At 46.7% G+C, this 17,469-nt stretch overlaps 1 protein-coding gene across 1 annotated transcript in view; it reads left to right on the top strand.

Moving 5' to 3' along the window:
- Positions 1-17,469, top strand: part of ppp1r9a (protein phosphatase 1, regulatory subunit 9A) — a gene marked incomplete at its 5' end in the record, with an annotated part of 45,595 nt that continues 28,126 nt past the window's right edge. Inside the window, 3 exons of the mRNA XM_080836345.1 lie at positions 1-1,347; positions 15,666-15,798; positions 16,226-16,346. Of these exons, the coding sequence (XP_080692471.1) occupies positions 1-1,347; positions 15,666-15,798; positions 16,226-16,346 (1,601 nt within the window). The remainder of the gene's footprint in view (positions 1,348-15,665; positions 15,799-16,225; positions 16,347-17,469) is intronic.

The following is a 17,469-nucleotide window of genomic DNA, read 5'->3' as shown; positions in this document are numbered from 1 at the left end:
ATGCTGAAGACAGAGGCCACGGCGGAGAGGACTACTCTTCGCAGTGCTTCCCCACACAGGAACGCCTACAGGACTGAATTCCAGGCTCTGAAGAAGGCCTTCGACCAGCCTCGTCAGGATGACGGCCCAGCCAGGAAGAAGGACCCCGAGCGGATCCGGCAGCCTCGGGGCCGGCAGTACGGCGCCCATGTCAGCCGGATCAAGGACATGTTCATGCAGATGGGCACAGACACTGTTGGCACCGCCAAAAGCCAGAGAGCCGACCCGTCTCCCCAGAAACTAACCAAGCCCACCAACTTCGTCAACCGGACCGACGGGTCGGTGATCAAGCTCCAGCAAGGCGCGGTGGATCGCTCCAACACAAAGTTCTCCGAGACCAGGAAGCTGTTTGAACAGACCTCCCGGGACACGTCCCAGTCTCCCGTCTCCTCCTTCAGTAGGGACAAGAGGGGCTCCCATGAGCACCTGGAAGACTGGAGGGGGCCTCGTTCCAACCGAGGAAGCACCGACTCTCTGGACTCCTTGTGCTCACGGAATGAGGCCTCCTCCCCTACGGTGAGCCAACTGAGTGCTGTGTTCGAGAGTGTTGACCGCGGCCAGCACGGGCCAGGCATGCTGATTCGCCGTAGCCACAGCGCGGGCCGTGCGCTGTGCTCCCCGGATGGGCAGCACCATCATGGGGATCTGAGCGAAGATGACAGCAGCCTGCGCCAGTCGCCGGTGCGTGGTGTCTACAGGACCCGGATCGGGAGCAAGCTGCCCATGTCCTCGTCCTCCGAGGATCTCCTCAGCCCAAGCCCGTCCACGGAGACAGCGGAGCAGAAGAGGCTGGAGAGGGAGAGGAAGCTGGAGCAGAAGATTGAGGAGGCAGCCAAGGATGAAGAGAACGGGGAGAAGGCCCTCCCGAGCTCGGCTGAGTTTGATGGAGTATCAGACGAGAAACAGGACGGCCAGACTCCCAACACTGAGGCTGTCTGCGGGGACTTCTCTCAGGCGAGCGAGGCTGACGATAGCGAGATTCTCCAGGAAATCCCTGAACTTGTAGCCAGGAAGCCACAGGATGCCGCCACGGAGAACCACAATGACGAAAAGAAGACGTCACGGATTACAGAGGATCTGGCAGAAGAGCCCGATGAGGAATATTGTGGGAACGAGAGGGTGATTTTCAATGCGGATGGAGATGCTTGCTACCAGGGCTGGGGCGAGAGTTGCACGGATGAGGACGCTGATGATGATGTCATCTATGACCCGGGGTCAGAGCTCACTGAAATCCCAGGCCTACCGGAGGAGCCCGAGGATGACATCCCTCAGGGGAGGAAGATTCGATTCAACTCTTCTCCCATGAACGTAAGTTTATCGCCAGCCGTTTACCTTGCCACTACCCCCTTCTCTGTGTTGAGTGCAGTTTGACATTAAACAAATGTGTTCCGGGGAAATTGATTTAATAATTCCTTTGACCATAACCCCTTATCCATTAGCTCTCTCTCTCTTATCCCCTCTGCCTCAGGCTGCGCGCTCCCCACTTCGACATGCAGCGCACAGATAATGTAATCTTCCTCCTGCATTAATGTACCTTTATTGATTTGCTTAACGTATACCTTCAGCAAGTCACCGTATTGGCTGATCATTGCAGTGCAGTTTGGATAATGAGGTGCCTGTATGCTGGACTGGTCTGAGGAGGGCCCAGGAAATGCCTGCTGGGAAGTGTGTACAGAAACAACTGCTCCCTCGGAAGTCATTTTGGCTGAGATCTCGGTTGATTTTTTCAGACTCAGGCTTTGAGCCCTTGCCCAGTGTTCCCCACATATTCTGAAATTCCTACACATGCACACACAGACAAACACTTTTAAATTCACAGACACACACACACTCTCACTCAGGCACATCTCCAGACATGCAGACCAATCGCCAGGTGTGTAATTTTCTTCCATGCACTGTGTTCAGCGACTTTCAAGGTGAAAGAGGGAGATGGTAATTTTCGTCTGTTTGGTTTCGCTGCATTTGCTGAAGTCCTCTGGTGGTGGGTGATAAAGAGTACAGAGCATTAAGCTAATGTTGTGGACAAACCACGATAGTCTTTTGATTTAAGATGCTTGCGACAACACTTTAAGCCCTCAGTATTAATTCAGTCTCACTCTGGCTTTATCGTAATGAGATAAAAAAAATAATAATTCACGCATGTGCTGGAAGAGAACGGACTGTGTTGTTATGGCTTGTAATCGCTTTGTTTTTATTTTAGCATTGATTAGATGATGTTTGTAACCACACCATTACTGTAAGCTGCGGCTCCTGAGACCTAGCATGGCTCAAGCTAATCATAGCAATCAGCCGTTGGCTTCCTTGAGGGCATGGGAAGGAGGGGAGTACAAGGAGGCAAATATTTTCTTCATTGGGATCAATCCCTTTGCTGAAACAGCGCAGAACAATTACTCCAGTTTTCTCTTCTGGGGGGTTGGGGCTAAAGCTGAAAACGTGACAGGAGGCTGCTGACTGCCTTTGCACAAGCCGCCGTCCTCGAGAGTAACTGTGCTGGGTTAGGTTTAGCCCGAGGAAAGGTCAGGCGTTCCTCTTCCTCTCTCTTTTTTTTCTTCCTCCTTATGAAGTGTCTCATATTCTTGGAGTTCCTTAATCAGATCACATCCCCACGCTACGCTAAATTTTAATTCTCAGATTAATCAGCTAATTATAAACTAGATATTTAGGTCCTCCACGCTGCCCGTTTCCTCCTTGTGGGTTGTGTTGTAAGAACTATGATATCATCTGTGACCAGCGAACGTACTGTAGCACTCAGTAAGATCGCAATAACGAGACACCACTCAGCCTCAACCATTAAGCCATTTTTCAATTAGACGTGCTCCAAGTTCAAGTGCAATTTGAACTCTTTATATCCTTTTCAAGTTATGATTTAGGGTGATTCTCAGGCCTTTGGAAATGTCCACTGTGGGATTGCGGCTGGCCGGGTAGGCCGAGTAGTAAGCAGGGCTGTTAGGCGGTTTTCTTGTAAATGGCTTGGCCATTGGTCATTAATAATATGGAATATTTAACTGAGGCTGCACTTTCACCCTCTGAGCTCCCCATGAACAAACAGGGCTCTGTCTTTTGTTTTCCAACTGGAGAAAGAGACAAATATCACTTGAAATGTGGCCCCTTCAGCCGAATAGCCAGGCACGAGGCTGGCTTAACCCCTGGCCTTGGGGGTGGAGACTACAAGGAAGACATTGAAAACATTTCTTCAGTTAATCTGACTAAACATCCCCCCCACCCCATCCCCTGCCAGCAATATTTCTTAGTGCCTCTCAAAGCGGATAAATCATTTCACCATCCAGGCTATTAAACCTTAATTAATCTAGAAATCTTTTTTTCAGAAGCTGCAGTGAAAGCTGGCCTCACAGGCTGGGGGGTATAAGCACTCACTGTAAATTAATTCGTTTTTGACATGGAAAGATTTGTTTGTCAACCCAAAAGACATGACATACTGTATCTCACATTGCACTCTTGGGGCCTGGTAGATGCCATAGTTAGTCAATAATTATCCAAATTGAACTATCAGATAATGCTATTTGTAACGATGTCAGTTACCAGTAATGCTTTTCATATTAAGTAATTAATTCAATAGCTGATTTATGATATAAACATGATATAAACATGTTTTATGATATGGATACTAAACTATCCAGTCTTGAAGGGGGCGCCTTCGAACATTAAAACACTGAGCTCGGTCTATGATGCATTCCTGAATTCAGCACCACACCGCTCCCTAATCCACTCAGACATTTAGCTCCGTTAGTTTTCTCTCAGCACTCTGCTTGGTAATAAGAACGTAATGTACTTCCTTCAGTCTCAGCACACAACGACTTTCACTTGGCAGTCCCTCCTCCTTTTCCAGGCTGCGTATGATGGAGCTGTGGAAGCCTGTTGAAGGTGATTTGGACGAGTCTGGTTTTTCTTTAACGCTGACTGTAGAGAACTTCTAAGACAGAGAACATATGCACACAACTGTGTGTAAGCGTGTTACTGAGGTCGCATGGTAACCTTTAAATCCAGTCGCCAACAGCCCTGTTGCAAAGCAGAGGTCCACTGAACTCCACAGTCACGCATGATATTTTTTATATCATAGCTTTGTCGCTTCCTGAAAACGAGTGTGTGGCACTGAGAGAGCGCTCTTAAAAATATAGGAATACCTGATGCACAATGCCAACAGCGTTTAAATGTAGCACTAACTTAGAGTGTGTGTATGCCTTGAGTGTGTGTATGTCTTGGACTGGGACCAAAAAATCAATAGGGCAATTGCGATGCTTTGTTTTGTACTTTATAATCAGTAAATGCACGAGCACCAAACTGTGTGTGTGTGTGTGTGTCTGTGTGTGTGTGGCAGAGCTATACTTCTTTTGTGATATGTTATCGATAGATGAACTCTCACCAAGTATTGACATATCTATTAAATACCCAGCCCTGCAAAATGTATTTCCCAGCGTTACGCTTGTTGCCAGTTTGACCTGCTACAATGTTACCCCTTCACTTCTCCTCATTGTCCAACATATTTTTCTACATTTCCAGCTCTCTGAGGGTTGACAAAACAAACATTGATACACGCAGGAGAAAAAAAATTAATTCCTGGTGTTTGAAAAATGATACCTTTTCCAGTGGTATTTCTGCCTTCTGCTGAACAGCTTTAGTGAAAAATGATATCCTGTTGTGTACTGTTTACTGCCTGAGCAGTCATACCATTATTATAATAGACCTCCTATTGCGACTGGGCTGAATATTGTTAGTTTCTCTATGATTCTCCCATCCAGCGAATACAGAACAGGACACCCTCTGCAGTAAATGCACTGTCCTTGTTGGAGTGTCAGCAACCTGTTCTGACCCTTTCTATGACTGCGGTGGAAGTGTTGTGTCACTGCTGAGCTAGCTCCGGGCTGGGTTGCTCTTCCCCGGCTTACCTAATGGAAGTGAGTGCAATCTGAAGGGCCTGAGTGCGGCTGAACGAGTTCTGAAACGATACTGTAATTGCGTACTTCACTCTGCGCTCTGTCATAAGCCTGATGTGTAAACATTTCACACTCTGTGTGTGTGTGTGTGTGTGTGTACGAGCTGCGTGCGTGTGTCTTAGTACCACAGTGTATGGCCAAAATGCACATTTTGTTGCACTCGTGATATGCAATTTTAGTAATGAGCACAGAAGTGCACAGTCGACATGTGATGATCCGTCAGTGAAGGTTAAGCATTCAAAAAAAAAAATGTCAGTGTTCGAAGAGGAGTTTTGTGATGGCTAACTAACACACGGTTGAGTGTGATGGATGTTGCGGAAGTTGGTGTGAAAGTGAGCAAGATCCTGTTGCAGTATCAACATGTATGTCTACTTCCATTATGAGATATCTGTGTGGTTATGTTGCTAAGTCCTATCCACCTAGCCACCAATTGCTAACATGTTTACCGATTCCGGTTAGACATGCAGCCATGTTATGGTGGAAATCACCTTGGACCGTGACGTGCCTGACTTTCATTATCCGCAGAAAAGCTGATGGAGAGGCAGCTCCCTGCTGTGTTATTGCCGTCACACAGTCCTGCGTTCTCACAGCTTGTGTTTCTCCTCCACTCTGCCTTGTTCACTCGCTCCCTCGCTGCCTCTCTCCTCGCTCCCTCTCCTCCGTCTTTCATTCATGCGTAATCAGGTTTGAGCCCTGGCCTGATCTGACCCGCACCAGCAGATTATCCCCGGCCCCTGTGAGCAATGTAAATCTGTATTTACTCATCTGTGTCAGTATGTAAACAGCGTCTACAATGTGGTTTTCCCTTGTTCAGGTAAATGGGCTTAGCTAAACAGATCCGTAGGTCCCTTACTGAATTATTCGAAAATATAAATTCCTCCATGAGTTAATGTTTCAAAGTCTATATTAAGGGGTTTGAATGTGAGGGCTGGAGTGGATGTTTGGATCTAGCACAGAAAATGGCTCACTGATGCCTGAAAGAGTAAATGGCTTCCCATAATCTCATGCCTCCTCCAAAGACACTCAAACATCAGTACTTCAGTCAGATGTAGAATATACTCATATCTAATGGGTTTTGGCGTCTTAGTACGCTGCATGTGTGTAGGAGTGTGTGTGTTGAGCCGAGGTTGCAAATAATGAGTGGAATACTATACTCACTATGTTTTACTTTAGCTTTAAACGCACAAAATTTTTGATGTCTAGCATAAACTGCAGAGAGAGTCAAGTGTCGCCATGTGGGGTAGAGACAGAAGGAGACCTTTTTTGGCAGTTGCCATATTTTCTTGGAATAGAAGGAGAGAGAGAAGTGTGAGCGCATAAAAGTTTTTTTTGTTGTTTCATTTTCAGGCCTGAAGGATTTTCACAACATTTCTAGATTAGCTTATGAGTCTTCAATATCTGAGTTATCTGCAAACCTCTGCAAAAAAAACTCAAGTTCATAATTATTCAATTTGTTAGTCTGCATTTTCTGCGAAAAGAAGCAAGGCAGGTTTGTAGAATAACTGTGATAAAACGCCTTAACTGAGCAAATATTCTCAGTCATATGACTGTATTGGCTTTCAGACTGTTGGTGTTTAAAGTCTTTGGAGAACTGTCTAATAAATCGGGTATACCTTTAGGTCGTATCTCTCACCAAACATGTGGCGGAGGCCTACAGTATATGCGTCTGCCGGCTGTGTAATATTAATGCTGTGGCATTTTCGTTTGCTTGTTTTGGTGACACAGGAGCCTCGGGGGAGCTGAATATTTAACGATCCGGGGAAAACACTAGCCTGCTCTGTGTTTTTAGGGCCAGGTTGGGTCGATGCGGACCGTCACGGTGGTATGGGCTGGGCCAGCGGTACGGAAGCAGCCCGCCGTGGTGAAGCACAAGCGGGCCTTATTGTTTTAATGGCTGTCCCTACAGAGAACAAGGCGGTGTTCAGCAGTGACACAGTGCCCTGCTTTGTGGAGATGCGACTGGCACAATGAGGGGAACTGCCTGCTCGCCCAGTTGTGCTGAATTTGAAATTCACTCTTCGCCGCCGTGCAGTGAAGCCTAATGAGACATGAAAAAACCTCCCAGAGGCTTCTGAGATATTTTTTGTTTGTGTTATTGTTTTAAAAACATTGTAAAGGTTTTAATTTTTTTACGAGGTTCTGGAAGGTTCACTTCAGATGCGCCTCGGAGTCAGTACTCCTCCAGTGCTGTGTCCACAACCCCCTCGGAGATTCTGTTCTCTGACATTATAAAGATTTTGTCACGTCCTCGGAGTCTCAAGACATTTTTCTGAAAGCTCGCAGGCACCGGTCTCATGGGAAGCTTATGAGCATGAAACAAAAACAAATGACGCCATTCATCCCCAGCAAATTAGCCTTCATAAGCTCCTTGGTCAAGGCTCATGAATTAAACACTTTTTTTCCCCCATCCATTGTCAAACTCATACAGCAAATGCCACTGGCACCCACTCCTACCCGTCTAACAGGATACATCAAGAAAGCAGTTGTGTAATTTGAAAGTGGTTGGAATATTGGCTCTTATCCATTGTGCTCATCTGTCAGATATGTGTTTTGTTACTCTGGTGGGCTGTTTTGTAGGTGGGAGTCATGGCACTTGGTGGTAATGCACCACAGCAACAGGGATTTGAAAGAAGGGTGGAAAGAATGTATTGATAAGCCGTCTTAGAGAGTCAGCTACTCGCTTCAAGGCACTGAGGTAAATATACCTGCATTTCCCCCGGGCTCCTGTGCCAGATGTGTTGGACCTATTTTCTTTTCTTGATGTACAAAGAAGTACTGGCGGGGAATATCTGAAACCTAAAAAGCTGAACTGACATCTGAATGGTTGTGGAGCTTCATTTGTCTGGAATAACAGTCTGCTCTCAGATCCCTAGTGCCTAACTCATAAAGTCATACAGCAACTTTGCACCGCTTTCCTACTCCCTCTCTTAAACTCAGGCCACCTCTTTATTTGACGTGGCTGAAAAAAACCTGAAATGATATTGTAGCTCCTAATATTGACATGAAATATGAGCTAATATTGACATGAAATATGAGCATGAAAGACCGATAGTACACGTGACTCATCAAAATCTCAAGCACCATTGCAACACTGTTCTCTTGCCTCCCTATCACTGTTTTGCCAGGGTGAAAAGTTGATAACACATGACTGCACTGATATTTCATTATACTATCAGACCAGAGCACCTGTAACACTAAAGCACGAGAGAGAGACTCCATTTTTGAAGAAAGAAGTGTTGTGGAACCAGAGCCTGAGCCAGCGTGACTCAACTCTTGGCCTGGAGTCTACACGATGGTCCGCTAATGTTAATGCGATGCTGAGTCATCCCTGCAGGCACGCCGTGAGGCGTTGCTAATCCACGGCGAGGCCTTTGGTTGGCGGCCACGGCCCAGGCCTCCCCCACCTCTGCCGTTTGGATCGGCACCTCGGCGGCACCGCAAGAGCCCTGGCACTGTGTGACCGGAGTGGCATTTAATGCGATCAGCAGCGGCAGGCCGCGCCAAGGCACCATGCCGTGCCATGTTAGGCAGCGATACAAGTGGCCTCACGCTGCCCCTCCAGACATACACACACACACACACATGCTGTACAGGGACACACTTATAACACTTACAGACATATGCATTCTCCCTCCCACGCAGACACACACACACTGGCCTGAAGTACACAGTACTCCCCCGTACAGAAGCCCAGTCTTATATAATCAGACAGAACTCCCCCTCTCAAAGAAATGCACACCCACACACACATACAGTACATGCATAGCACGCTCTCATCCATCAACACAATCCTACAACAACATACTTACACTCACACACGCGCATCCACAAACACACACACACACGCCTGCGCGTGCACAAACACACTCCCCGCTCCTTTTGCTCTCTGTCTTACTCCCCTCCACCCCTGCCTTCCTTTCAGCTAATCCATCAGACTGCCTGACGGAAAATGCTGGCATCCACAATTTGCCTCTTCCAGAAAGTACACACACACACTAACACACACACACACACACACACACACACACACACACACACACACACACACACACAGCCTGGCCCTGGCTGACCAGGCGCACAGTGGATGAGTGGTGAATAAAGCAGCAGCACAAGGAAGCTGGGAGGTAAACAGGAAGTGAGTGGAGGTAGGCAGGCAGTGTGGGCACGCGTCAGTGTGAAACTGCAGCGGAGGTGACGGCAACGTTGTGTGTATGCTGCTCCTGCCCATGCAGTCCTACGGAGCGCCAGCCTTCTGAGGGAGATGCTGGCAGCAGCGTACACCCACTGATCAGAGAACAGACAGAGGGATTAAACGTAGAGGGAAAACAAAACAATAAACAGAGAAGAGGCAAGACAGACAGTGTTAGACTGGCAGGGGAAAAGGGGGAGAGAGGAAGACTGAGAAATTAAAGTATTTGCGTAATGAGGAAATGGAGAAATGAAGCGAGAGAGAGAGAGGTGTGCTGGAGAAGAGACAGATAGATTGCGTCTGAGAGGCTCTTTGTTGAATTCGTGCAGAGCATCTCAAGCCTGTTTTAGGAAGGACTAAAGGAAAGTGCTGCCACTTCTGACAGCTCATCTTCAGGCTCTGCTCTGCTCTGGTCTGCTTAACAGGCACCAGAAAATCCCAGGCACTTCTGCAGAGGAAAACACTCACCTTAACTCACGAGAACCGTCATTTAGATTCTCCTAACAAAACAGAACATACTTTGCTTCCCTTTGAAATATTTTCTGCAGATCAAATGCCGTGAGAGACAGGGAAAAGGAGAAAACAAGAAAAAGGAAAAAAAAGCCTACTGATTTATGATGGCAAAGACCAAAGTGACAGAGTGTGTTTTTTCAGCTGCCTCTAGCACTGATCAAAAGCCTGGCTGATGAGCGATGGATGGGAGTCAGAGAGTTAAAAATGTGTTCAATAGGGACAGCGAGGTGAGATGAAACAAACTATGGGAGGAATAAGTGAAATCATTACAGGGCGCTGGCTATGGCTAAGCTAAACTAAACTAGCGCTGAGTCATCACTGAGGAGTCTAAACTCTGTGCGCTAGCTAAAATCCCTATCTAATTGTATCTGTGGTGGCAACTGAGGACATCACATACTCGCGGGTAGACCTACATGGGGAAAATGCACATTTTAATCATGTGGAGGTTGGCTAATACATTTGAGTTAAATCCCAAAAACTGCCTCTGAGCAAGAGAAGGATAAAACATACGCAGGAATGGTTTCATCCAGGTTTCTCTGCTGACATTACCACCACTACACTTAAACATCTCTATCTAAGTAAATCTATCAAGCAGATATTACATCTGTGCCTTTACCTCGTCAGGGAGTTGGTCTGAGCAAGCAGAGATGTGTGATGGGATACAGGGCCAAATGAAAGCCGCCATGCTATTGATCAAACTGCTCTTGTCTACTCATTCAGTGCGGTTACATGTGTCCAGTTTTCGAGCGTAGTCGGGTTTCAATCGAAGATCCAATTCATGTAACTCCCCAAATCTAGATTTCCTGTGTCCCACTGAAATCAGATTTACACCCCCAGATAAGTGATCGGATTACGCTGGAAATCGGACAACGCACGCATGTAACTCTCGAAACTAGATTACAACTGGCAACAACAACTTTTGCGCATGCCTGAGATCCTGCCCATAGACATACAGCTGCGGAAAAAATTAAGAGACCACTTCAAAATTATCAGTTTTTCTGGTTTTACTATTTATTGGCATGTGTTTCAGTAAAATTAACATTTTTGTTTCATTCTATAAACTCCTGTCAACATTCCTACCAAATTTCAAATACAAATATTGTAATTTAGAGCATTTATTTGCAGAAAAATTACAATTGGTCAAAATAACAGAAAAGATGCAGTGTTTCCAGATCTCGAATAATGCAAAGAAAACAAGCTCATATTCTTTTTTAAACAACACAATACTAATGTTTTAACTTAGGAAGAGTTCAGAAATAAATATCTGGTGGAATAACCTTGATTCACAATCACAACATTCATGTGTCTTGGCATGCTCTCCACCAGTCTTTTACATTGCCGTTGGGTGACTTTATACTACTCCTGGCGCAAAAATGTAAGCAGCTCGGCTTTGCTTGATGGCTTATGACCTTCCATCTTCCTCTCGATCACATTCCACAGCTTTTAAATGGGATTCAGGTCTGGAGATTGGGCTAGCCATGACAGGGTCCTGATCTGGTGGTCCTTCATCCACACCTTCACTGACCTGGCTGTGTGGCATGGAGCATTGTCTGCTGGAAAAAAGACTCCTCAGAGTTGGGGAACATTTTCAAAGCAAAAGGAAGCAAGGTTTCTTCCAGGAAAACTTTGTACCTTGCTTGATTCATGCGTCCTTCACAAAGACAAATCTGCCCCATTCCAGCCTTGCTGAGGCACCCCCAGATCATCACCGACCCTCCACCAAATTTCACACTAGGTGCAAGACTCTGTGGCTTGTAGGCCTCTCCAGGTGTCCGTCTAACGATCAGACGACCATGTGTTGGGCAAAGCTGAAAATTGGACTCATCAGAGAAGACGAACTTAGAAGAACCTCCAGTCAGCTTTGGTTCAATCCTTATGGTCTTTTACAAACCTCAGCCAGGTAAAGTACAACGTTGTCCCGGAAGAAAAACTTGCTTCCTTTTGCTCTGACAATGTTCCCCAACTCTGAGGAGTGTTTTTTCCCAGCAGGGCAATGCTCCATGACACACAGCCAGGCCAGTAAAGGTGTGGATGAAGGACCACCAGATCAGGACCCTGTCATGGCCAGCCCAATTCCGAGACCTGAATCCCATAAAAAACCTCTGAAATGTGATCAAGAGGAAGATGGATGGTCACAAGCCAAGAAAAGAAGCCGAGCTGCTTGAATTTTTGCGCCAGGAGTAGCATAAAGTCACCCAACGGCAATGTGAAAGACTGACTGGTGGAGAGCATGCCAAAACACATGAAAGTTTTAGTATTGTGTAGTTTAAAAATTAATATGAGCTTGTTTTGTTTGCTGACGAATGACGAATATTTTCATATTACTTTTCCACCACTTCTTAGTCATGTAATCCATTCATATCGATGTGAATCAATCAATACTAATACAACTTTAACTGTGATGTGTTTTTGTTTCATTTCACAACTTATTTACTGTATAATCAGATTCCCGCTTGTAAACATTCCACATTTGATTTGAACTGTCGCGGCCAAGATCCGGATTTGTCACTGCCATGTACCGTGAGATAACACAGTTAACCCCCCATGGATAGAGAAGTCGGGCTTTGGCCGAAATCGGGTTTATGCCATCATGTAACCGCACTGAATAAAGAAGTGCAGAACAAGAGCTGTTGTCCATTTTACATGAACACCCAGATTCCTTATGGAAGGACATTTTTATCCCTCACATTAGACCCTCTGACACTGCTCATGTACGAGGTCATAGTGGTAATAGGAGCCAGTATCGGTCAGTGGTAAAGAGAGGCAGAGAAAGGCAATGGTACAGAGAGCAGGAAATTCATCAATTATGGCAACGACAACACATTACATTTTTACACAGATGGCTCTCAATTCTCAATTTAGGGAAACCCTCTGACATAGTTTCAGGACTTAAGTGAAATCCTCCTACGCTGTATTGACCTACGTATATTCTTTATATATCTATATTGGCATGCATCTATATTGACTTGGCTCTAACCAGGTCAGATTATGTTCAGATCCTGGGCGCAGTGGAACTATTAGTGCTGGGATTGGTAGATGGCAGAGGCCGCCTGACTGCCAGGCCATGCAGAGGGGGTGGCTGTGCCATTATTGGCTTCCTGCGGAGGGTGGACAGTGTGTCAGTGGGAGTTTGGAGGTGAGAAAGATACCGGGGGGTGCAGTTACAGTTAATGATGTGTGGAATGTTCCGGAGACTGTTCCCCTGCCTGCCTGACAGGGCAGGCTGTTGATGGAGCTCAGGGCGCGAGACCCCTTTAGCCTGAGAGTATCTGCAGCCCTCAGGGGAGCGCAAAATGATGCTCTCTATCTGTGGATCTTTTCTCTCTGTCTTTCAATCTGTGTCTCTCACATTTCGTTTTTTGACATCTTGTTTTCTGGTCTTTCTCCTTCTCTGTGTCCTTGCTCCCTTATCTCCCTCTCTCTCTCTCTGTCTGTCTCTCTCTTTTCTCTATTCCTCCAGTGAGTTTGTCTTTTCCCTTCTGTTTCTCCTCCTCATTTGCGTACCTCTCTCACTCCCTCTCTCCCTTTATCTTTCTTTCTCTTTTGTCTGTCTCTCTGTCTCTCTCTTCAGCAAGTTTGTCTTTTCCCCTCTGTTTCTCCCCCTTTTTGCCTACCCCTCTCCTTCTCTCTCTCTCTCTCTCTCTCTCTCCCTCTCCCTCTCTCTCTCTCTCCCTCTCTCTCTCTCTGTCTCTTTTTGTGTTCTCCAAGCAGTAGGTCACATAACAGTGTAGTGTATTGCCCCTATCTGACATCTTATATTCCCCCTGCTCATAGAGATGTTCAGCTGTAGCCACACACAGTGGCTGAGCCCAATGTTTTATGGCCTAATTCAATCACCTGCCTCAGTCCTGGCTGTGTTTCAGCTCTATCATGCTGTGTCGAAGACTTTCAAGGTTAAAAGACTCTCACCACTTTTCAGTCTCTCCCCTTCTCTCTCTCTCTCTCTCTCTCTCTCTCTCTCTCTCTTTCTCTGTCTCACCAGCTATCTCGCTCTCTCTCTCTCTCTCTCTCTCTCTCTCTCTCTCTCTCTCTCTGTGTCTCATCAGCTATCTCTCTCTCTCTCTCTCTCTCTCTCTCTGTCTCAACAGCTATCTCTCTCTCTCTTTCTCTAGCTCTGTCTCACCAGCTATCTCTCTCTCTCTCTCTGTCTCATCAGCTATCACTCTCTCTCTCTCTGTCTCTCTTTCTCAGTTGCTGTCTTCATTCTTATCCTCCTGCTCCTCTCACAGTACACTAGTCATGTCGGCCATGTGTGTTTCTTTAATAATGCATCGGCTCCTTATCACTTTAAATGATTGATGATGGGAAATTCACAGAGACAATGCACTGTAGGAGATTTAGTCAGGGTAACCATTTTCCAGGCTGCGTTTATCTAAGGTTCTGACTGTGGGCCAGACTCTACCTGATTTGCTTTTTGGTGTTTTGTAACAGACAAGGTAAGATTCATTGCAGATTGTGTTTTCCCAACAGATAAAGGGGCATGAGTTGAAAAGAGGCGGTAGTCATTTTTCCCGAGAGGGCATGAGTGGCACCTTGTTGTACATGCCACGTACTAATTGGCTGATAAATTGCTGCAATCAACCCAAACACCTGCTGTGGAAAAACCAAGTGATGGGGATACTGGTAGGTTACTACCTGTGATGTCAGACATAAAGGCAGTCTCTCTCCTAGATTGCTGTTGTCCTGTTTCAGACCAGTCCTGGTAGTGGACAGCAGCCTAAGGCAGCTGCTTATGCTGAGCTGCTGTGCTAATCCACCCAGCAGGAGATATCTGAAGGGGACCTCTTTCTCTCTATATCTCTCTCTCTCTCTCTCTCTATCTCACCCACTCTGTATTTGTTCATGTCTGGATAGATGTATGTGTGTGATCATGCCTTGATATATATGCGTGTGTGAGTGTGTGTCTGTATGTGGCGTGTTACCGTGCTATCTGCACTTCAGTGCTTAGAGAAATCGGAGACATGAATGGGAAGTGATGTGTGCGCTTGAGGAGACGTGGCAGTGGCGTCACGTTCTCCTCACCCAAAAAAATCAAGAGCGACAGCACACCCCTCTGCCCCCCTAATTGTATTGATCACTGGCCTTCGTATCCAATAGCACGCTAGACAGTGGCGCGGATTGCATCGCATTCCTGTAGCTCAGCTGTGAAAAGCTGCCAATATCAAGGTCTTGGATGTAATTCCCTCATACAGATACACACATACAAATTGGCTGTGATGCGTTGGTGTCATGTTGGATAAAACCGCAAACGCTGTGTCTCAGACAGTGTAAAATGCATTCCAGGAATAGTATTTCACACCGCACATGTGATGCTGTGGCTCAATTGGCAGAGCAACTGGGAGAGCAAAGACTATTTGCTAGGATTATGGGTTCACTTCGTAGGGAGAGCACAAAGACAGTCTGCATTTGCAGTCACTCTCACTCTCTCTCTCTCTCTTTCTCTGTCCATGAAATCTCATACCCTCTCCATGAGATCCTTACCTGCCTGACAGCAGATGCCAGCACCTGATCTGAAGGAGGCCAAGAATGAGTGTGGCTCCTGGTTTCACCTTGTTCCACATTATGTGCCAGTTCCTTGTGCCAGTTCCAGGTCACATAATGTCTATGTCCTTGCAGGAGGGAGAGAGAGAGAGTGTCAATATGTGTCAACATCTTTCTGAAATTAGACAAGATCAGGGGACACATGTGGTGTTGCCTGTACTTTCACAGGCACCCCACTGGTCACAAACTCGCTGACACAGAGAACATAGACCCAGTAGCTTAGACTGGCTTACCTACCCCCCAACTCTCACCACAAAGTCAGTCACATGCTAGCACATGTAGCATAGCCATTTGTAAAGCTGAGATGTTTGGTCTCACAAATAGTTGAATGAGACCACTATTCCCCCCCCCCCCCCCCCCCCTCTCCAGCAGCTCTGTGTGTAATGTGACCTCCTAAGGAACTAAGCCTTGCCTCTTTTTCTGTCGTTCAGGTTTTTAATACCTACTCAAACGAGGATTATGATCGCAGGAATGAGGAGGTGGATCCGGTGGCATCCTCGGCTGAATACGAGCTGGAGAAGAGGGTTGAAAAGCTGGAGCTTTTCCCCGTGGAGCTGGAGAAAGGTGAGCTCCTTACAGTGTCTCAGCGGCTGCCCCACAAAGAGTTATTGTTACGTGGCAGGCTCTTATTTAACTTGGCCCACAGGGGTGTGGTATGGTTTTGCATGCTGGTACAGTGCAGTTCCATAGAGGGCCACGGGACATTAATGCAAATTATTTATTCAGATTACAGAGCATAATCGACAGTGTGTTTATTCACTGTTGGTCCTCATCCATTTAATCTACTCTGTCCTCCCTCCATTCAGTCTTCTACATGCATTTGCTCACATGATCTCTCTATCTCTCCTATTATCAATTTATCTATCACTCTCACCACCCAGTTCCACCCATCCGTTTTTTTCAACTTTTTAATTATTCAATAAGCTTGTCTTCCTAATGATAGTTCCAGTACTATCACTTGTATTTGACTTCTCTTCTGTGCCCTGTTCAGATGACGATGGCCTGGGCATAAGCATCATTGGCATGGGTGTGGGCGCCGATGCCGGGCTCGAGAAGCTGGGCATCTTTGTCAAGACCGTCATCAAGGGTGGAGCCGCCGAGAGGGATGGCAGGTAAGCGCATCAACACACCCTCCCGCTGTCCCGCCACTCGTCAGTGCAGCAGTTGAGCGCCTGACGCCCAGCTAAGAGATTAGCGCCCAAAAAAGTCCTGAAATCGAAAGTCTAAGGCTTTTTTCGTTGGGGTGGGGATGGGAGGGGGGGTTCATCTGAGACTGTAGCTGAGGAAATGGAGTCTTCAGGTGGGAGACGGAGCTTAGGGAGTTCAGGGAGGAGGCGGGGCGGGGGGATCACAGCGCGCAGCGGGGCTACCTGTGTGTGTGTCACCACGGCTCATTTCCTGCACGGCTCACTTTGATTTCCAACTGGTGAGATTAGCTCTTTCCCATGGAGTTTGTCCTGGGAGGAAACCATATGAAATATAGGAAACGTGCGTAGGAGGTATCTGAGGGATGCAGGGGGAAGACGGCTGTAGGATTGCTTTTCATATCTCCATCTCTGCGGGGAGCGTAATTTCTCTGCCGCACTTTTCGTGCTGGGAGGCCATCCGGCTCAATGGAATCTGAGGATGGATCGCCTTGACAGCTAGTGTGGAAATGGAAAGACAGAGAGAGAAAACAGGAGAGGAAGGAGAGAAAGGAAGGCTGGGCCCCGGGGTCGTGGCGGAGGGATGGATGGAGGGAAACGTTTGTTGTTAACCACCTCAGTGAGTCTGCGCTGGGAGTGTTTAGATATGCCCACAGTGCCCTGCATCTCCATCCCTTTCTCCCTTCAGGGGCCTGATGATGTTGGGTCCTCACGAAGTCTGCCATATACAGAGGCGCCACTGCAGGAGGACTAGTAGAGTTACTACGTAAATAGAGTTATATGATTGTAACGTGGTGTGTGTTGCAAATAAATACATACAGTATGTAGCAGTATGTGTGTTTTCTGACCCTTGCTGGTGTGCTGATGCTGGAATGATGGGTGTACCCCATCCTAGATTGCGTTTCTGAAGCAGTACTTTACTGCCTCTCTCCCTCAGAGACCTTACTGATGTTGCATCCTCCGCTCTGTCTTCTAGTTAAAGTGTCGGAGAGGAATATTCCACTAAGAGAATATTTGACAATGTATAGAAATAGCAATATTCAGAGGCCCAAACAGTATAAGCATTACTGAAAAAAAGAAAATATGATGT

Source organism: Sprattus sprattus, assembly GCF_963457725.1.
Source record: "Sprattus sprattus genome assembly, chromosome: 4".
Classification (NCBI taxonomy): domain Eukaryota; kingdom Metazoa; phylum Chordata; class Actinopteri; order Clupeiformes; family Clupeidae; genus Sprattus; species Sprattus sprattus.
This window is presented reverse-complemented; position numbering and strand designations above follow the sequence as displayed.